Here is a 20,087-nt window from a genome sequence, read left to right as displayed (position 1 = left end):
ATTTGGGCCAAAAGGCCCCAGGCGCCGGCTTCCAGGTGTGGCAGAGAGCTGCGGGCATTCCCTTTTGCCTCCGTCAGGCGCTGCGGCCAGGAGGACAGCTCTGCCCCATCCGTGCAGGTGGCCCCACGAGGCATGCAAAGCCCCAGATGAAACACCCGAGGCCCAACAGCTGTGCAATGTTTATTCTTGAAAAAATAATTCGATTCAGAAAGCCCTGGGGATGCCCTCGCCCCCCCCCAGCCCAACCACAGCTGCCAAAGGGGAGCCTCGCGTGAGGAAGGGGGACGGAGGGAGAGGAGCCCCCGGCGCACCCAGCAGCCCGTCACACGCAGAGGGAAGGGATGAGGAGCTCGAAGCCCCGGGGTCGAGTCCTGCCACTGCCGAGAGCTGCAGTGCCCTGGGCCCTGCAGGACAGGGAGCAGCACGCGGGGCTGAGAGCTCCCGGGGAGCCATTCCCTGCCTGCGGGACCAGCGTCTCCCAGCCTCAGGCTGAGTCCGGCCAGCCAAGAAGGGAAGGGGGCAGTCGGTTAAAGGGAAAAGGGGCCTCGGGAACCGAGATGCCAAGGGAACGGCGTCACAGCGGAGAGCCACGCAGGTTTCTCCAAAGCAGTGCCTGGGAGCAAGTGGCTTTCCCACCGAGGAAGCTAAGTCCCTTTCCCAGAGCATGTAATGGACGTGTTTCTCGTATTTAACTAAATTATTAAAAAAAAAAAAAAAGCCCAGCCCCATCCACCACCCGTGGGCTGCCCCCCAGAGCACCAGAGAAGGGCAGTGCTGGGGGTGGCAGAGCAAGGAAGGGTTCAGCCTGAGCCCCGGGGCCGGTACCGTAAAGTCTCAAGGGTGCCACCCTGCACCCTCAGGCCACCCCTGCCACCTTCTGCTCCTCTCCTGTGTCTGTCCTGCCTCAGGCAGTGCACACACAGCTGCCCTGTTGGGGCCGGCACGGGTCACAGCCCCTGGAGTCACGCTAGAGCTGTGCTGTACCCACACGGGGACCATTTCGGGCAGAGAGGAGCAGATTTGCTGAGTTCACCACTATTTTCCTACCCCTGGCAAGGAAGGAGGAGGTGAACAGAGGATGGCGCCAGGGGAACAAGACAGAAACCTTCCAGGTCTGCCTCCTTGCAGGCTGAGGGCTGCTGGCTCTCCACGCTACTTTCCTGCTACCTTCCCCCAAGCAATAAATAAATAAGTTACCGTAGTGTAGACCCCAGCGGGGGCTGAGGTGTGTGCTCCCAGGGGGCCCCGGCACTCCGTTCACAGTGAGAAAACAGAGGGGACGAGCCCCTGGCCCACAGGGTGCTGCACCCCAGGGCCCAGCCCTCGCATCCCCTCCCTGTGAGCGCAGGGAAGGGGCTGAGCAGCAAATCCAGCCGCTGGCACAGCAGGCGAGCCAGAGCCTCCCTGCACTGAGGGTGGGGGACTGGGGCAGAGGAGTGATCTCCTGCCTCGTGGATGAGACAGGGAGGTGCACGGAGCAGGGGACTAGGGCTGGCCCTAGCGTGGGGAGAAAGTTAGTACCAAGGGGCTGGGGAGGGGGCCCGGGGTCCATCCTAAGGCACAGGAAGGGGGGCAGGGACCCCCTCCCTCTCCCTCTGCAGAGAGGACGTACCACGCCAGGAGAACCAGGCTGCCCCTCCTGGATCAGCTCGCAGCTTCCCTGCTAGCATCGTACCACAGTAAGGGGGGGATTCAGGGGAACAACTCCCCCTGCCCGTCCTCAGCGAGAGCTGGGGGTACCTGACAGGGAGGAGAGGCAGGGGTACAGTACCACAGGCAAGGACCACGCCACGCCGCAGCATTTCCTCTCTCCAGGAGCGGCTGCTGGAGAGCCCAGGTCCATCCTGCCCCCGCAGCCGGGGGAGTCCCCGCTCGCTGCTCCCATCTCGCTCTGCAAGGCACTTTCACCCCCAATCCTGCAGCTCGGGGGGGGCAGGACTGCTCCCCACAGAGGAGGTGGGTGAGGGCGGTCTGAGCTGCAGCGCAGAGCAGGGTCCTCCTCCATCCGCAGTCCTCCGGCTCCCAGAACTGCAGGGAAAGGACAGGGGCACCCGCCTGTCCTCGTGCTGGGGACAGGGTGCCCCCTGCGTGCCCGCAAGGCGGGCTCCTCCTCGGCATTCCCTTCTGCCCCCAGCAGTCGCTGTGGCCCAGGCAGGGAGATGTCCAACCCAGTCTTCAAGGTGCAACCGTTGTGCAGGAGAAAGCAGCTGGAAGGTCCCTTCTTCACCACCATGCTCGCCGCTGGGCAAGAGTTCATAAATAACACCCGGCTGGCGGGCTGCAGCGCTTGTACACGAGCGTGCTGCCTTCTTGGGATCTGGGAGCGAAAATGGGAGCAGAGGCGTTCCTAAAGGCCTCCCACAGCCCCCAAGTGAGCACTGCCTTCCTCCGACCTTGCCCAGCCAGGGGGCAACGGGAGCAGCATTAGTAAAGAGTCTGTGTTAAAAAATGTTCCTGGGACGATGGGGGTGGCATGTCTACAGGGAAGGACCCTGCCCCTGCGTGAGGGAGAGGGAGACCGTGACAGGGGGCTGGAGGTAGCCCAAAATCTCGAACTGCAGCCTGAAATGGGAGTCCACGTCCAGCCACCAGCCTCCAAGAGCCGCTGCCAACTCAGTCTCTGCACTGTGGGGGTCTCCGTCCTCTCCTGGTCCCCCCCCTCACTTCCCAGCTGCCAGCCTCACGTCTGCTCTGCTGCAGCAACTGCTGGCACTGCCACTGCCCCCTCCTCCTTCGCAGGGGGCTCCATGTAGATCGGCACCACTGAGGAGGGCTTCTTGGACCTGCGGGTGAGAATGCTGGATGGGAGCTGGCACCAGCAGCGCCAGGAGCTCCCAAAAAGTGAGCTGAGACAGAAGCAGATGGTAGTGTCCTGGGCAGGGGACGGTGCCAGGGGGGAGTTACCCAGGTTGCTGTGTCCCCGATACTCACGAGTAGGGGGAGGCAGGGACCCCCACGACGAGGAAGTGGTTTTTCTTGCGGAAGAGCCGCCACAGCCCCTTGTGGTTCCCACGGACGTCCAGGTCCCAGATGTGGAGGCACTAGGGTGGAGGGGAGGGAAGAAGAAGCATCAGCTCCCACCTCCACCCACCATCAGTAGAGGGTGGGGATCCTGCTTCGGGACAGGGGTCTTGACCAGCACACCCAGGTGAGCAAATAAAAACTTCCGGACAAGCTTGGCCGTGGGCTCCCGCACAGGGAGGTCATAAGATTTATCCACAATAAGCCAAGCGCCTGCCTAAAAACGACCCGGTGTCTTCTGTAAACATCAAGAGCTTAAACATCACCCAAGGGCAGCATGAATCCATTTTCTGAGCTGTGTCCATGCCATGGGCAAAAACCGAGGAAAATAGCCAGGTGTTTTCTAGCAATGCCAAGATCAGTGCGGGGGGGAGGACGTCCTATGGCAGGGCCTCACCTTGGCGAGCTGAGTCCAGGTGGTGAAGTCTGCTTCCTGCTCCATCTTGATGAACATGACATAGACCTTGCCCTCGGTGTCAGGCACAAAGGAGTCCTCACAGGGGTCCTTGCTGTGGTCCAGGACTTCAGCCTCACTGCAGAAACAGAACAGGGAGTGAGAAGACGACCTGCTTCCTCCCTGTTCCACTGCAGGGTGCTTCACACACGGAAGCAGTGGCTGGGGCCACCTCCACCCTTTCTTCTGTCCTAGTTTGCCCACCTATCGTGCTCCATAGATTCCCACCCTTCCTGCAGGCACTTACCCCAGGAGCCGATGAATTTCAGCCTCATAGGCATCTTTTCTCAAGCTGTTGAAGACAGAGCACAGAGATCAGGGCAAAGTCAGATAGGCTGATAAGCAAGGACCATCCCCAAGTGATCCAAATTAAAGATTACTCCATTGTAATACTAAAAGGCAAGTTGGAGACAATGGATGGAGAATAGGGACTGCCACACATCCTAGCAGGACGTGGTAGCAAAAATGTGACCTTTCAATGTTTGCCAGGACAGCTCTGAACTGCCTCCACCAAAGCATCCATGTCTTTGGGAGAAAATAGACAGACAACAAAAACAAAACCCACACAGGGCTGATTACTTGCACCTTGATAGGTTTAAGCTTCAAGCCAAGGTACCTGGTCTTCCAAGCTTATCAGTGAAAGGGAGTATAAGGGACAGGTGTCTGTCCCTCACTGTGGCTGGGGTCTCACAAACAAGAAGGAGGGGTGCTTTATGCCCAGGCTGCTTTTGGGATTCCTGGAACATGGCTTAGCTGAACACAACCTCACAAAAAGACTGCAAGGATTCATCCAGAGGTGCCAACGTGCTGGAGGTGATTAATGGTTTTTGTGCCAGAAGGGAAACATCCCCAGCACAAGCAGACAGGATCAGCTCATGCAGCTGTTTCATCCAGACCTTTTTCTGACCAGTACTCACCTCTCCACATTTTTAAGCTGGACATTCGGAACCGTGTTGAACTTGTGCTTTTTGAAATAGGCTTCCTGGTGAAGAGAGAGAGGATGGAAAGAAAACAGGGTTCAGCAGGGAGTCAGCAGTACTCGGACGTCACCTCAAGCACACCCACTACTACCTGGAGAGGTGACTGGGGTCAGAGCTCAGCACCAGGACAGGGCCTGGCAGAGGTCACTCACGTGGAAGTAGCCGTTCATGTTGAGCCCCACGATGCCGAAGTGGTAGGAGCGCGAGATGTCGGGGATGATGCACTCCCGGCCCTTCCGCTGCTCAGGCATCCGCATCCACATGTCCCAGTCCCAGAGCTGGGGAAGGGAAACTGCTGCTTACACTCACGTTTGGGGACATCACTCAATAAAATGGCTGTCCTGGGGCCCTTCCGGCTGCCCTCACAAGCTCCAGTCCCCACAGCCCAGCTTGCCAGGGCTGTTCCAGCCACATCTGTGGCTGGTTACGTGGTCCTCAAGTTAGTGCCTATCCCAGATCCATCCTGCTTGGGCATCCTTCCCAGGGGAAGCTCAGAAAAAACAGGGCCCCTCCAAGAGCTGAACCGACAGATATCAAATGATGATCAGGGACTGCTAATATACAAAGACGTAGGTGCAGAAGACAAAGCCCCCCAAGTATACTCACCTTCTCTGGGGTTGGCCACTTTGGCTCCAGCTCATCCTTGTACAGGCTCTTCCGGAGCACCCAGCCCAGGCCCGGCATGGTCTCCACACGGTACAGGAGCGAGGGGTCCTCAGCCGTGTGCTCATAGCCCTGCGATGTTACGGGGAGCATTCAGCACCCTGAATGCATCCCTACCCCTCCAAGGAAGGGGGCAACTTGCCCCATGGAAACACCCAGCACTGGAAGAAGGGGACAGCCACTGGGAAGCACGGGGCAGGGACAGGATGGAAATTTGCAGGGGCACTTCTGAATGGTACAGGGCTGGGGAGACACACACAGGTTGATGGTGCTGGGGGAAACCTGCTTTACAGTGAGCACTCAGCCCCCAGACTTGGGAACAACAAAGGGCACAGCTGTCCCTGCTCCGCCATCTCCCCCCAACCCACCTGGTCATTCCATGCTGAGATGCAGTACAGGCTCTCGTCCTCCTCCAGTAGGTATATTGACTGGCTCAGAAAGCTGAGGAAAGAGTTGCCCAGTCCATGGTCAGAGATCCTTCCCACAGACAAACCGAGGAAAATTCTCGGGAAATGAGCCATCCCCAACCGCTGGGAATGTTTAACCCACCTCTTGGGCTGAGGTGGCTGATGTTGGCATACGTGCATGTGCAAAACAAGTCAGCGGCTCAAAAATAAACAAAACAAACAAAAAAGGACAAAATCTACAAAATCCCAGATGCTGAAGTGACCCTGCACCAAGTCCTAGGGACAGTGAATTCAACAACTAGTCTCCGTGCATGCAGAGCTCAGCTACAGTCGTTGGCTAGGGACTGCTTAGCCCTGGACAGGTGAGCTACATCACGGCAGGGATCTGGCTTCTCCTGAGGCAGCCAGAGAGCTCCAACGAAACGCCCCTGAACAGAATCTCAGTGACCCACAGCTTTACCTGAAGAAGTCAACAGAAATGTCGAGGTCTTCCTCCAGAACCACAGCAAATTTGGCATCCTGTAGGGCAAAGTGAGATGTCAGAAGGATGGAGAGGACCAGGACAGAGCAGACACCAGGCAGTGACCCCAGTTGTGCTGCTCCCTGCCCCACAGGACCAATTCCAGCTCCTGTGAGGGAGGCTATCACAGACGCCACTCTCCCAGGGCAGCTTTGTGCTGCCTCACTCCCAAGGGCAAGCAGCGAGACAGGGCTCAGGCAGAGGTCTCACTTACCGGGAACAGGTTGAAGGTTGCAGTCAGGCTGGCTTTGTAGTGCTGCAAGAACAGACACATCATTGCCTGTGTTAGCATCAACGCCTGGACCACAGGGAGGGGCAGCCTGGCACAGATGTGGGGCTAAGCCTGCCTCCCTCAAATACCATCCCAATAAAAAGCTCCCCTGGGGGCTGGGAAGGGTCTCTCACCTGGGAAACTCTGGCATTTTTAATGCTGATGGGAGTGTGCTGGATTCCTGAGAGGCCAAACAGCTCCACAACATCCATTGGCTCCTGCAACGGGAATGTAGAGAGCCTTCAAATGTGTGGGGTTAGACACACTCTCCCCACTCTCTGCCACAGTGTCAGCTCCCTGGAACAACAGCAACAGGCCAATCTCCTCTGTGTAGTTGTCCTCCTGGGGAACTCTGAGGCTCCAACTGCTGCTGTGCTAAGGACTCCACTGCAAGAAACTCACCAAACCATCTTGGTCCTTCAGCCCCTAAGTATCACTAACCAATGCCATAAGTTTTTGTTAGACCCGCTACTTTAAATACCCAAACTTACACCCAAAGAATATCTAAGAGGCCCCAAGTTTCTAGTCCCCCATGGACAGCGCAGATATAAAACAGGTACGTCCAGGAACACCTTCCAGCTGCTTAGTAGCAAGACCACAACCAACTCCACTTCCTCCCACAGCTGACAAGAAGGACCTCTCGGTCCAAACACATTCTCACTGGGGGCAGAAGTAACCCGTATTTGGGCTGAAATACCTCTGCTCCTAGAAGGCGCCACCACAACCTTCTCCATCTTCCTGGTATCCACCACGGCAGCCCGAGCATCCGAGCTGCCCCCTCGCAGCAGAGGGATACTGCTCCAGTTGCCATGGCAATGGTTACTGCTATCTTTAACCACTCTGATGCACTGCAGTAACAGCCTGCACAAACACACCAGCTGCCCCAGCCCCACAGCCTGGCAGCGCTGGGAGAACTGGGCAACTGGGAGCACATCCTGCTGCCACAGAGCCAGGGCTTGCTGTGGGACTCTCAAGTGCTTTCAGGTTGAGCTGATGGGAAAGTCTTTGAACTCTCAAGAAACAGCTCTCCTCTACCAAGCCACAGCTTTCAGTGGCTTTTTTTCCAAGCCACTGTTTTCACAGCCTTGTGAAAACAGACTTTTTTTTAGGGTTCCATGCCTCCAGACTTTGCAAAGAAGCAGATGAGGAGCACCCTCACCGATAGCAGGAAGAAGGGTGAAGGGGCTCATAGCCTGCCACCCACCAAGGACTAGGGCAGCACCGCATCCCCTCGGCTGGGGGACCAAGGACCTGTTTACAGTGACCCCCCAGGAGCGTTCTCACCTCATAGTACCCATCAATGAAGACCATGATCATCCGAGGATTGACACCCTGAGCCGACAGCAAGGAGCGCAGCATCCTGGGGAGAAACCGAGGGGCCTGAGCACAGCACAGTCCCAGTGGGTCCAGGCCACTCCGCGGAGGGGTAGGGATTCCTTGGGGTGGGGAATGGGGGCAGGGTGAGGGAACAGGGCACAGGACCCAAAGGCTCTCCCCTTTCCCATGGCCAAGGACCCTGTGATCTGTCCCAGAAGCCGTGCCCACGTTGTTTGAGCAGCAAGGGGGCTTAACCGTGCCTGACCTCGTGGCAAAGAGCAGGCAAGTCGCACGCCCTGGAGCGGTTACCTGTACAGGTAGTTGGGGCGGTTCCCTGCAATAACAGCTACAGGCACGTCGAAGACCCTGTTGTCTTTGAGCTGGAAGAGAAAAAATGTGAGTGTGGCTGGGTGATGCCGTGCCACCGACAGCAGGATCCAAGAGGCAGGGACCTGCCCGCTGTTAAACCCAGCACCAGCCACCCAGGAAATGGTCTGCTCAGCACTGCTGGAGATCCTGCCAGCTTCTTCCCTTCATCCCACCTCAGATCCTGCTCCCAAATCCCAGCCTGCATCCACCTGGAGACTTCTGTTCAAACCTGCCAGTGCTGTACTAAGGACAGCCCCTTCCCCATGACCCCAGCATCTTCTTCCTACATTGCCAGGGGCTAACGGCTTGCCCAAGGGCAGTCATCACCACTCAGCTGCTGTGTAGGGACAAGGCTCTACATCTGAGCTGCCCGTGGTCCTGCCTAGCCCTCCCTCCTGGAGCCTTCCTGATACTCTGCCCCGTACTCACAGGATCAGGGTTGAACTCAATGGGCGTGGGGTCTTTGCAGCTGCAGACGCTGCCGTAACCTTCCACTTTGCTGCAGAACCTCCTCCGGCGGCGGTTCAGCTCCGTGTCAGGCCAGTGGCACTCAGCATCTGGAGGCACCAAGGAGAAAAAAGGATTCCTCACCCCCACGGCCTCACCTTGTGTACTCCAGGCTGCCACACGGATGGCTTGCCCTGGGCTCAGCTATCACCAAACCAGTGCTTGCTGCTGTGAACGAGCATCACTGCAGGATACAGCATACAGGGGCCATTTGGAAACCGTTCCTGTTGCATGGCCTCTCTGAGGCAGCAACAGGCCTTGTTTGAGGCCAACAGTCAGAAAAGACTGGATCAGGCCTAGTTTGGAGATGTGACAAGTGGCCACAACATGTACCAGGCCCTCACCCTCACCTTTCTTTATGACCACACCTGGAATAGCCATGGAAGCACGAAGAAGGGAAGCTGGTGCCATTATAAGTCACCATCCCATGTCAAACAGCCTTAAAGCCATTCTGGGATGTTGCTAACACACCCACGGCTCTGACTTGAAAACACCAAGAATGTGGTTAGACGTCCTCCAGAGACACCCAGCACCGCAGAGCAGATTTTATTTTCCTACCTTCCACAGATGTCAGATGGACTTCTGTCTTCAGCAGCACAGGGTCGCCCCATGTCGAGAGAGCAGGTGACTTGGCGTGCTTCTCCCCGTACACTTCCCCTGGAGCAGGGACACGGGGTCAGGACAGTCTTGAAGAGCCAATCCCCATCACGTCAAGGCACGAGCAGAGCTGCAGCTCAGGGTGGTGATTTAGCATCCTGCCCTTGGCCTTTGGGGAGCTGCTAAAGGGAAATGCTCTGCCTCTGCCCCCTCCCTCACCCCCAGAAATGGAGCTACCTATTCTCTGTGACTTGTTGTCTGCTCATAGAGCATTTTGGGGATGGGCTGGGTTTGTCTTCACCTATTAAGGAGCTAGGAACACTCTCCTGGCTAAGCGTTAACCTCTCTTACCTCCCTTCTTCCCCACAAACGTCCACATGTCTCTCCAGCTCAGGAACGGCGCAACTTGGCTCCCCAGGCTTTTCAGGACATTCTTGGCTGTGTCCTTGAGGTGAAAGGAGCCTTCATCCTGGAAGCAAACACAACCCTGCAGCTGAGGTCTGCCTACCAAAGAGTCTCCCATCAATACCAAAGAGATACAGGGCCCATTCCTACCCTTGAACCAGCTGAGCCAGAGAAATTCAAAAGCAGGTTCCCAAGATCTCCACACCACTAAACCTGCTGGTTGTTTCACCGTGACCTACGGGCAGGTCAGAGGAGTCAGACTCCTGTTTCCTCGAGACCACACTGTTCTCAAGCAGGGACAGCGTCTACCAACACTTCACACATCTGAACCTACCACCTTAAAGCACAGTGGTGCTCACAGAGTAGCCCCAGAGCCAGCACAGTCCACTCCCACCTCAACAGCCTGGAACTGGCACAGAACACCACCCAGAAAGGTCCCCCTACATCCTTATACTTCTTCACATTCATTCTCCACCTTGCTTACATCTGCAAGTTCTGATACACTCTCTTTTTGCCCTCCAGCCTTACTGGGCACACAGCAGTAACCAGGGAGAGTGAGAGGATGAGGGAGGTGGTCCAACCAGGGAGACACAGCACAGCTGGGAATGTGACATTTAGCTCTGGGAGCGCCCAGTGACATTCAAGAGTCCAGCTTGAGGGTGTCCTGATTCGAGGTGACATTTTGTTCTGACACTGATGTCACCTACCTTAATGGTGAAGATCAGGATTCGGCCCCGGGCAACCATATTGAGGAAGAGTACCATGGCTTCGTCTTCATGAGGAGAGTAGGTGTCAAAGACCCTCTTGGCCATCACGTGACCCTGTTGGCATTCAAACACAAGATGCATCTTAAGTTTTATATAATCAGGACAGGTGGGAATATGGAAATCTGCCCTGGAAGTCTCAGATCCAGAGCAACACAATGAGTTCATTTTTTGGTGCGCTAAGGAGCAAGTCCCCAGGCAAACTCTGCCTTTTTGTAGCACACAAAGTGCTGAGGGCCAGCTTCAGTCAACCCCATGACTCCTCTTCTTCCTGCTCCCCAGTGACATCCCCGTTGGGGTTCACATTTCTCGCAGTCTAAACCGCCTAGGAAACCAGTCAAAGCCTTTCTCTGAGCTAGACAAGCACAGGAGAAACACCGTGTTGTACTCTGGCATCTGGAGGCAAACTCGTATTCAGAGACCTCTCTCCTGGCTGCCCGTCTCCTCACACACCCAACAGTTAGACAGGAAGGACACACGCAGCTCGGGGACAAAGCCAGAGGCAGGCACGCAGGGATGCTTTACCGTAGCCTGGTTTAAGACGATGACGTGGATCCCTCTTCCTTGCTCACGAGCCTCATCTTCCAGGACCTGCGGGTGGAGAAACGATGAGAACCAGGAGCCAGCACCCCATATCCCCTGCCCATTCGGCACAGCAGGGCCCCCAAACAAAGGGCAGGTCTCTCTTTGTGACTTCTGGTCAGTCACAGAAGTGCTCTCACTGCCTGGGGTCACAGCGCCACCCGTTCAGCCCCATCCTCCCACTTACCGTCGTTCCATCCACAGCCACGTAGACCTTTGACCTGCTGGAGTACACCTCGACATCCAAGACCTTCTTGTTGCTCACAGGGTGCCTAGGGACCTCCACGTTCAGCAGCTCATCATCTACAGGGGAAGAAAGCCCAGGCTCAACCAGCCCCAGCACCCCTGGCTTGTCCCTGCTCCGCCCTAGCCCAGCCAAACCCCCAGGCACCCCAGCTCCCCCAAGCCACGGGTCAGAACCTAAGGGGAAAGCAAGTGAAGGAAATCCAATAGAGCAACAGGTCTGACCCCTTGCAGACCTCTGCGGCCAAACGTGTTGAAGTAGACAGACCAGGAACGGAAACATCCTTTTCTATTTTTTGTTAAACCCACATGCACAGACCTCTTTTTCATGCTGTAGTTGGCCACAAGTTTCCCCAGACTTAAAGAAATTACTTCCTGCCCCTCACCGTAATCCTGTGCAGACTCCTCTTCCTCCTCATAAGCAGCTCTCCGGGTGTCCAAGATCAGTTTGATGTTCACGATCACAGTTACAAGCAGGAAGAGGACAGCTCCTGTCTGCAATGCAGGGTGCTCTGTGTTAGCAGCTTGTAACAACCCCAAGAGCGGGCCACCTCCCTGGCAGAGTCTGCAGGGCACCCCGAGGAGATCTGCCAAGGGATCTTCAGTACCATTGCCCCCATTCTTCTTTTTCAGACACAGAGCAAAGCAGAAACTATTCCACACCCAAAGGACCGTTTTTTGAGACAGGAAGACTTGGAACACGAACATCCAGTGGTAGGAAATGATCAACCTGCAAGGTGGAAGCTGCAAGATCCCAAGAGGATGGCAGCACTGCCTGGGATGCAGGACAACCTGGGTTTGAAGGCAAGGCCTCAGCTGACACCTTGACACCTAACACTGCCACAGAGTTGCCAGCAGCGCCTGCCTGAAAGATCGGGCTTGATCCCAAGGACCCCAAGCAGTCTCCTTCCCCAGGGAGCCCTCGTGAGCCTTCGCCCCCCCAGGCAAGCACAAAACCTTCTCCTTCCCTCAGTCACTGACTGCCAAATTTCACCAGGCTCCGCTCACTGTGGGAACAGCTCCTTTTGTGCAGCCCCATGGGCAAACCCTCCCCATCCTTATACCCCCAGATGTCCCCTGGGATGGCAGCTCAACGACAGATTAGCAGTTTTATGGTACAGACAAGCAGGTCTGTGGCTTTCCTAAACACCAGCTGCCTCTAGGGCATGAGATCCTGTTACTCAGTCCTATTTTCTGTCTGCCTGTTGCACCTTATACCAGGCTTGGTTTGCAAATCACCTGGCAGGAATGGTTTCCCACTGCGGGCAGAGCCCTACTGCACTCAGTACACGTACAGAACCAGGAGGGAAGGAATCACTCAAGTCACATTTTTTTTTTACTAAGAGTCTCCCAAGGAAGCCTGAACAGCTGTATCTTCTGCCATAGCCACTTAATGGTCCATTTGCAGCTGGCAGGAGCTGCTAGACACAGCAGACCCCTCCATGCAGGAGCACAAAGCCACTGGGGTGGATTTTCTAGGAACAGGTTCGGCTTCCCCAGCATGTTAGGTTACCCAGGCCTCCTGGCATACCCCCCCCACCCATGCTGCTGCCCCATAACCCTGCAAACCCCGCAGATCAACCTCCCTAATCCACCGCGGGCGACTCACCTGGCACAGCTTCCTCAGCGCCCGCTGGTTCATGAGCTTGTACTTCCAGGCCAAGTACCAGCTCCGCTTCTTGTGGGGCTTGAGCACGGCGTTGGGCTTCCACTCCTCCATAGTCGCGGGGGCAGGGACGAGGGTCAGGATGCGCTCGCCTCCTCTCGAGGGTCCATCGGGGCTCCCTGCGGGGACGGGGTGGGCTCAGGGTGAGACTCAAATCCCCTCCCCAGCAAAGCCAGAGCCTGCCAGCTGCGGGTGAGGGCACTGTATGGGGAGCAAGGAGAAACCCCCCGACCCCAGGGGCTCCTGAGGGCCCTGCCCCGAGCCAGCCCACCCCGGCGCTGAGGGGCGGCGGCCCCAAAACCCCCCCGGTGCTGAGGGAAGGCCCCAAAGTCCCCGTGGTGCTGAGGGGGGACAAGGCCCGGCCGGGCCGAGGCCTCCCCGGGGAGGCCCGGAGGAGGCCGCAGGAGGCGTGAGGCGGGCCCAGAGCCGCCCGGTGCCCGGTTGCGGGGTGCGTGAGGGCACCACAAGGCCCCGTCCCGGCGCTACTCACGGCGAGCCGGGGGCCGGGCCCGCTCCACCGGACCCCCTCAGCACCGGCGGGGCCGCGCCGCTTCCGGCGCTGCAGAGCGCCGCGAGACGACCGGGCGCGGGGGGGGGGGCGTGGCCTCGCTTAGCCCCGCCCACCGCGCCGCGAGGGGGCGTGGCTTCGGCGGCGGGGGTGAGCGGTTGCGGCGGAGGGCTGCGGGGCTGCGGCGGAGGGGGCGTGGCTTGCGGGAGGGGGCGTGATTTGGGGAAAGGGGGCGTGGTTTGGGGAAAGGGGGCGTGGTTTGGGGAAAGGGGGCGTGGTTTGGGGAAAGGGGGCGTGGTTTGGGGAAAGGGGGCGTGGTTTGGGGAAAGGGGGCGTGGCTTGCGGAAAGGGGGCGTGGCTTGCGGAAAGGGGGCGTGGCCTCGGTGACAGCGCCGCCCGGTGCCGCCGCCCGGTGCCGGCCGCATGGAGGGCGGCGGGGAGGCGCTGCCCGCGGACCTGCGGGAGCTGGCCGGCAAGCTGGGCCGGCGGCCGCCCGCCGGGCTGCTGCGGGGGCTGCGGGCTGAGCCCCTCCCGGTGCCGCTCCCGGTGCTCCCGGTGCCCGTTCGCGGTGCCCGCCCGCCGCTCGCCGACCGCCTCCGCGCGCTCCGCTTGGAGCTGGTGAGTGCCGGCACCGGCGGGCGGAGGGGAGCGCGGGGCGGGGGAGCTGCGGGTTACCGGGCTAGCGGTGCTGCTGAGCCCGCCCCGGTTGCCCCGGGGGTGGCGGCGGGCACGGGCAGCTCCTCGGCATCACCCCGCCGGCACCGGGGGGAGCCGCTGGGCTCGGGGAACGGGGCGGGGTTGGGCGCCGGGGGCGCTCCCACGCACGGGAGCGGCGTTTACACAGGGAAAAGGGGCCGAAGGGTGCCCCCGGCACCGGCTGCACCGGCCGTACCGGCGGCTCAGCCCCGCCGGCGGAGCGGCGGTGAGGCCTGGGAGGCCGAACCGGGCGGCCCCGGTGCCCCTTGGCTGCGTGGTTGTACTCTGAGCCCGGGGGGAAGGTCCAGAGCCCGGCTGCTGGGAGGAGGAGGAAGAGGAGGAGGAGGAGGAGGAGGAGGATGAAGGCTGCCTTACCCCCCGCGACACCCTCAGGGCCCCGCTTTGGGCCATGTTTTATAACCCCCGGCCCTCAGCACCGAGCTCGGGGCTTTCCTCCCCCTGCCCCGGCCCTTCCCATCCCCACCCCACGCAGCGGGGCCGGCGGCGGTGGCCCCAAACCGGGGGGCAGCCGGGGTCCGGGGGGGGGGGGGGTCCCCATCGCCCCCAGCCCCCAGGCAGGACCCCAAATGTCCCCCCGTGGGCACAGCACCACGCCTGGCCCCCACGCCGCAGCCGTGCTGGGAGGAGAGGCTTGCCCGGCGTGGGCGGCGCGGGGAGGAGGCAGCGAATTCCCACGTTTTCCCGACCCGAAGGGGATATTTTATCCCCAGGGGCACGATCCTGCCTGTGGGAGGGAGGGGGAGCGGGTTTGGGGGCGAGGAGCGCATCCTGCCCTGGTGCTGGGCTGCCCTTTAATGCCCTTGGGGACGGAGGGGACAGGGCAGAGGTGGCGCTTGTCAGGGTGGAAATCCTAATTGCAGCTTTGTCCCCAGCCCCTTAGGCCAATTTCCTCCCATTGCCCCAAATCTGTCAGTCCTGGAGGGAGAAAAAACCAACGCGTGGGTGCTGGGGAGGGACGAAGGACCGTGACCCTATAGGGGCGGGCTGTGCTGGGGTCACTGCCCCCTTTTAGGAGGGGACATTTCAGGAGGATGGGATGGTTGTGGGGGGACAGCGTGCTGGGGGAAACTGAGGCACGTCCCGGAGCAGGTTGTCCGGTGTCCCCCAGTGCCATGCCACGCACCGGGCACCGCGGTCACCTTGCTCCCCGCTGGCTGCTGCTGCCACTTGCGGGGACAGGGACATAAAGGGCAGCTGGCTTCTTGTAGGATCTTGTAGGATCTCGGTGTCCTTCCACGCCGCCCTCACCTGGATGCTTACAGGGGTGAAGCGGCGGGGCTCAGGCTGGCCCGAAATCGCAGCAGATCAGCCAAAGAAACCGAATCTGGGGAGCATCCCTCATCGGGATCCCATCCCTTAATTTGGGGCAGCTTCTGACCTCAGGGCCCCGCTCCCCCCTCGCCTCTCCGCCCGCCACAGCTGGATGTGGTGGAGAAAAACGCAGTTTCTCCAGGCCTGGGGAGGATGTCAGGAGCTCCCAGGCTGCCTCGTCCAGTGCGTCCTCCGTGCCAAGGCCAGATGCTTTCGGAGCGTGCGGAAAAGTCCGTCGGAGGCGGTTTGTGAAATAACTTGCCTAGAAAGGAAGTTTCTGCAGTTCACAGCTGGCTCCTGCCCCAGTCTGGGCTGGCTGCAGCTCTCTCATCCCCTCGCAATTTATTTATTTGTTTTTTTTTTAAATCCAGCCTGATGGGTTTAGGGAGGGGCAGGGGGTTGGTGTCGGGTCCCTATAAGCGTTTGCCCATTTTCTTTGCATCTTCTGAGCTGCGAGGCGTCACCTCCGTCCGGAGCTTTCCCAGGCTCCTTCCTCCGGCGGCTTTGTCCCGGTGCCAGCCGTGGGACCGGAGATGGGGCTCCCCAGAGACCCGCGGGGCACGCTCAGGGCAGCTTTTCCCTCGGCTGAGGACGTGGCTGCGTTTCACCAGCTCTCAGCCCAGCTGGGATTTGCCTTTGGAGATGCATTGCTCACATTATCCCAGCTCTCAGCCCTCGTCTCCCCTCGCACCGGCTGCCCCTACCTGGCTCGCCGTGGGTTTCTCTCCCTCTCCCCCACCCCCTGCCTTTTTATTCCCTTTCCTGGCAAAATATTTCTGCCCGGCGCAGGGGAAATCCAGTGGCTTTCGGCGGCGAGTATCATACGGCCAGGAATGTCTTGGCACGCCGGGCTTCCCGTTAGGAAACCAGATGTTCCTGCAGGAGCTGCAGCTCTGCGGAGAGCTTTCCCCGACCCCGCAGGGGCAGGAGGCAGCCAAGCCAGGGTGGGATCGGTGATAGGGACCCCATAACCCCATGATACCCCCACCATGGCTCCAGGCCGGGCGCAAACAAGGGCCAGGATGGATGCCTTGTGTCTGATTTTTCTTACGTCTCAAAAAAGGTGATGTTTGACTGGGATTTTTGGGTGGGATTTGGGTTTCGGTGCGTTCAGGGGATGCTCTGGGCTCAGATCTGGACCCCCTGTGCCCGCAGTTATTTGCTTGCCCCCATCCCCACGGGGGTGCTTGTGTATGGGGACGGCTGCGTGGGTGCCATAAGTTGTTGGTCCCTGATGATGGGGTCTCAAGCAGGACCACGGGGCTGGGATTTGGGGCCGTAGGTCTCCTGGGGGGCCGGGGATGGAGGGAGGGCGATGCGTGCCGTGCCCCCCACTGAGCCGTGCTCTCCGTCTCCCCCCCCCCTCCCCAACCCAGGCCTACCTGCGGGCGGTGGACGTGAAGATCCTGCAGCAGCTGGTGCTGGTGAACGAGGGCATCGAGGCGGTGAAATGGCTGCTGGAGGAGCGGAGCGCGCTGCCCAGCCGCGGCAGCAGCCTGGCCAGCAGCCAGTACAGCCTGGCGGGCAGCCAGGCGGCCTCGCGGCGGGGCAGCTGGGACAGCCTGCAGGACCCCCCCGACAAGCTGGACAGCATCTCGGTCGGCAGCTACCTGGACACGCTGGCTGACGACATGGACGAGTACTCCCAAAACGCCGCCGAGCCTCCCGCGAGAGCCCTGGGCAGGGCCGAGCAGGATTGGGGCAGGATGGACCCCGAGAGGGGCCTTGGGAAGCTGGAGAAGGGCAAAGCGGAGCACGAGTGGCCCCCCGCAGACCTCGCCCCGGACCAGCAGCGGTTTGCCAAGGAGCCCCAGGTGGCCAACGGCTACTTGGGCAAGCAGCCCGGCTCTTTGGAACCGGGCAAAGACCCCAAAGTGCCAGCGGGGGCCGGGGAAAGGATGGGGAAGGGGAACCCGAGCGGGAAGGCTCGGAAAGCCGAGGCTGACTCGGAGAACTGCAAACTCACCAGCAAACTGCACGCGGAGTACGACGCCCACTGGCGCTGGCTCCAGTCCCAGGACGACGTGACGTTCTTGTAGTCCCTTTGCTGGTCCTCACGCCCCCGGCCCGGCTCCCCTCATCGCCTGCTCTGCTTCGTTCGGCCCCGCTTGGGAGCGTGGTTTGGCTGGGAGGGGGTCAGGGTGGTTGGGTCGTGTCCCCTTGTCCCTCTGAGCCCCCCGCCAGGGAACGCAGCCCGGAGGGGCTGGGTGAGGGCTGCCCGCCCCGTGGGCAGTTGGTGGGAGAGGCAGGGTGAGGTGGGTCCCCCTAAATTTAATCCTTTGCTCTGGGGTGAGCTGAGCACCCCCGTTGGGCCTGCTTGTCTCCATCGCCCTCTTCAAGGCCAGCGCCCCTCAAGGGTAGGTCTGACCTGGAGGACCTGGGGCCGCGGCACGTGGTCGATGCCAAAATCCCCTTCCCTGAAGGGGCAGGTGGTTTCGGTGACCTGCAACGTGGTGGGGTGGGCACCGTGGCTGCTCCGTGGGGCTTTCTCGGTGCCCTGCGGAGGAGGGATTTCGGCACAGATCTCCCTTCCCCGCGTGCCCGCAGAAGGGCAGAGCAAAGTGGGAGTTTCCTGACGTGTTTCGAGGCTCCTCCGCCAGCGTGGATTTGCGGTGACCCTGCCCCAGAGATGTCCTCTGTGCCCCGAGAGCCTTGGCTTCTTCCCGTGCCTTTCACTGCCCGCCCGCTACGCCCCCCAGCACCCCCGGCTTGCAGAGCATGGCTTGTGCTGGAGCTGTGCTGCCTCGGGCAGGATCTGCTCCCTCCAGCAGATGATGCGGGGAAGGACCTCGGCATCCCACAGCCTCAAGGAGGGTGCTCTCCCACGCGCAGGGAACAAGCCTGGAAGGTGCTGGCCCCAGCTGGGTGCTGCAACAGCCGCCTGCTTGCCTCGGCACAGGTTTTCCCCTCCGTCTGTGAGCTGAATGCTGCCTCTGTCCTTGTTGGGGTGGTGGGAGTTGGTTCAACTTCTCCTGAAACAGCTGGGAAGCTGAGAGAGAGGGAAGACCTTTCTGGAGCAAAGACCTTTCTCGTGGCTTTCCCGCATAGCCACCGCGTCCCCCAAGGCTGGCAATCCCCGGCTTTCCCTCGAGCTCTGCATGCCGTGAACCCGCTGGGGGTCCCTGGGGTGGGGGGGGGAACCTAAAGTCCTCCGGCATTGCTGAAACCGCTGTTGACAAAAATAGCTGGCTTAATAAATGGTTGTGTTTCTCCAAAGCCACGCTGTCGGTGCTTTGGGGAGCTCGCAGAGGTGTCGGGGGGGAGGCTCCTACCCCTGCCTGAAATGCCCTGGGGCCAGCTTCCCTGTCCCTGCTACCCACAGCCCCCAAAATTGGATATCCCCCAAATCCAGACCTCGGAGGTGGAGATGGGGGGATGTCCCATCACATCCCCAAACCTCCCTGGGGAAATGCCCCCCCCGGGGGATGTCTGTCTGGCTGCCAGGTGGGTGTCTGGGGGCTGCAGAGCACCCGTGGGTGGGTGCAGGCTCTGTCACGGGGCGGTTTGGCGCTGGGACCCGGCAGGAAAACAAGCAGATAAAGCAGCCGGGCAGGAGCTGAGCCCGTGCCAGAAAACGCCCACATCTGGTATAACACCACCAGCGAGCCAATTCTTTCTTTTTAGATATACACAGAGATTAGGCTGCCTTAACGAGGCAGTAAAATGCTTTAATAACTAGTGAGGAGAGCTGTTAAAAAGTCCCACGGGCTTTCCCCTCCCTGCGTGCCCCGAAAAGGGCCCGTCCCCTAAGTGCTGCGGCCATTTAATAATTCATATCAACCCTTGTGAGGAAATCACCTTTTCCCGGGGAGGGAAGAGCCCGGAGCTGGGTCCCACGGTCAGAGGGGTGGCATCCCGTGTGGCCGTGATCTGGGGAGGTGGTGAAAGGGAGCTGGGGGACCCCAGGCTTGATGCCGCACCCCAATGTCCCGGTGCGTGTTGCAGCAGGATGCTCCCTGCTGTCCCTTGCACTGGTGCAGGGCCGAGTTGCTCCAGGAGCAGATGCTGGGAGGAAAACACTGCGATTTGGCGCTGCTCAAAAATGCACCCGAGCCGGCTCTGTGCCGCGCGCGAGCACCAGCTTGTCCCGCACCTCCCCGCCACCGCCCTGCCTCCGGCACCAGCTTGGGGATGTAGAGATAAGAAGGTCTAGACAAAAGTGAGTCCAAACGGGCTGGCAGAGCCCTGCTTTCTGCTGCCTTTGTGCTTCGTGGGGTGACCCAGGCACCCCGCTGTGCTCAGTGCCAGGTGGGTGCACCCATGGCGCTGGCTGCGCTCCCTTATCTCCGTCCCTCCTCCCCGAACCCATCTGCCTCTGCTCGTGAGGCTGCGCTGCAAACAAACAGCGTGGGACCTCGGCGGAGGCTCCTCGGCATCTCAAAAATCCCTTCTGGCCCCCGCAGCAAATGCTCTGCCCATGCATCACAGCTCCCGTCCCTCCCCGCCGGTGTAACCCTTGGCGGGGAGCTGCGGCGCCGCTGCGCTTTGGCAGCAGGGGTGGTCTCCTGGGGAGGCTGAAATGTTGGCGCTGGTCTGAGCAAAGCGGTGAACCCCTGGGGACACCAGTCCCATATCCGAGCTCTCCGGTCCTGCCTCTCTTCACGCTCAGGACCCCTTTGTATTGCTGGGTTTGGCAGCATCCTGGAGCAGCGACCCCATCCCAGCCTGTCCCCAGCGTGTGGATGTTCCCAGCTCCGGTCTGGATTTGGCCCTGGTACCCAAAACTCCTGTGTGCTGTGGCTGGTTTTGGATGGGGGCCATAGGCACAGCTCTGCAGGCATCTGC

General features: G+C 60.0%; 2 protein-coding genes across 3 annotated transcripts; one reads left to right on the top strand and one right to left on the bottom strand.

Annotated features, from left to right (window-relative positions):
* Positions 1 to 167: 167 nt before the first annotated feature.
* Positions 168 to 16,704, bottom strand: POMGNT1 (protein O-linked mannose N-acetylglucosaminyltransferase 1 (beta 1,2-)). 2 transcript variants are annotated; one of them, XM_080602046.1, is made up of 22 exons: positions 16,685 to 16,704; positions 12,710 to 12,885; positions 11,487 to 11,595; positions 11,045 to 11,160; positions 10,801 to 10,866; positions 10,219 to 10,332; positions 9,458 to 9,575; positions 9,068 to 9,166; positions 8,432 to 8,559; positions 7,943 to 8,013; positions 7,601 to 7,676; positions 6,451 to 6,534; positions 6,260 to 6,301; positions 5,986 to 6,044; positions 5,487 to 5,559; positions 5,062 to 5,190; positions 4,608 to 4,733; positions 4,393 to 4,457; positions 3,723 to 3,767; positions 3,419 to 3,554; positions 2,932 to 3,041; positions 168 to 2,783 (listed from the first exon to the last, which is right to left on the bottom strand). In XM_080602046.1, the coding sequence occupies exons 2-22, from the start codon at positions 12,818 to 12,820 to the stop codon at positions 2,681 to 2,683; spliced, it is 1,980 nt and encodes a 659-aa protein (XP_080458172.1). In that variant the 5' UTR covers positions 12,821 to 12,885; positions 16,685 to 16,704; the 3' UTR covers positions 168 to 2,680. The 2 variants fall into 2 exon arrangements, with proteins under 2 accessions (XP_080458172.1, XP_080458171.1); XM_080602045.1 differs by lacking the exon at positions 16,685 to 16,704 and adding an exon at positions 13,257 to 13,344.
* On the top strand, positions 13,625 to 18,518 carry LURAP1 (leucine rich adaptor protein 1). The gene is made up of 2 exons (XM_080602047.1): positions 13,625 to 13,892; positions 16,679 to 18,518. Exons 1-2 carry the CDS (start codon positions 13,698 to 13,700, stop codon positions 17,339 to 17,341), a joined length of 858 nt encoding a protein of 285 aa, XP_080458173.1. The 5' UTR covers positions 13,625 to 13,697; the 3' UTR covers positions 17,342 to 18,518.
* The last annotated feature ends 1,569 nt before the right edge of the window (positions 18,519 to 20,087 follow it).

This window comes from Anser brachyrhynchus (assembly GCF_964034855.1).
Source record: "Anser brachyrhynchus genome assembly, chromosome: 8".
Classification (NCBI taxonomy): domain Eukaryota; kingdom Metazoa; phylum Chordata; class Aves; order Anseriformes; family Anatidae; genus Anser; species Anser brachyrhynchus.
Note: the sequence above shows the minus strand (reverse complement) of the source record. Positions and strands in the feature narration are given on the sequence as shown.

Coding starts and splice junctions, on each gene's coding strand:
- POMGNT1 (XM_080602046.1), bottom strand. CDS start 12,820: ATGGAGGAGTGGAAGCCCAACGCCGTGCTCAAGCCCCACAAGAAGCGG. Junction 3,555..3,722: donor GAAATTCATCGGCTCCTGGG/GTAAGTGCCTGC, acceptor CTGTTTCTGCAG/TGAGGCTGAAGTCCTGGACC. Junction 3,042..3,418: donor CCTGGACTCAGCTCGCCAAG/GTGAGGCCCTGC, acceptor CCTCCACCCTAG/TGCCTCCACATCTGGGACCT.
- LURAP1 (XM_080602047.1), top strand. CDS start 13,698: ATGGAGGGCGGCGGGGAGGCGCTGCCCGCGGACCTGCGGGAGCTGGCC. Junction 13,893..16,678: donor GCGCGCTCCGCTTGGAGCTG/GTGAGTGCCGGC, acceptor TCCCCAACCCAG/GCCTACCTGCGGGCGGTGGA.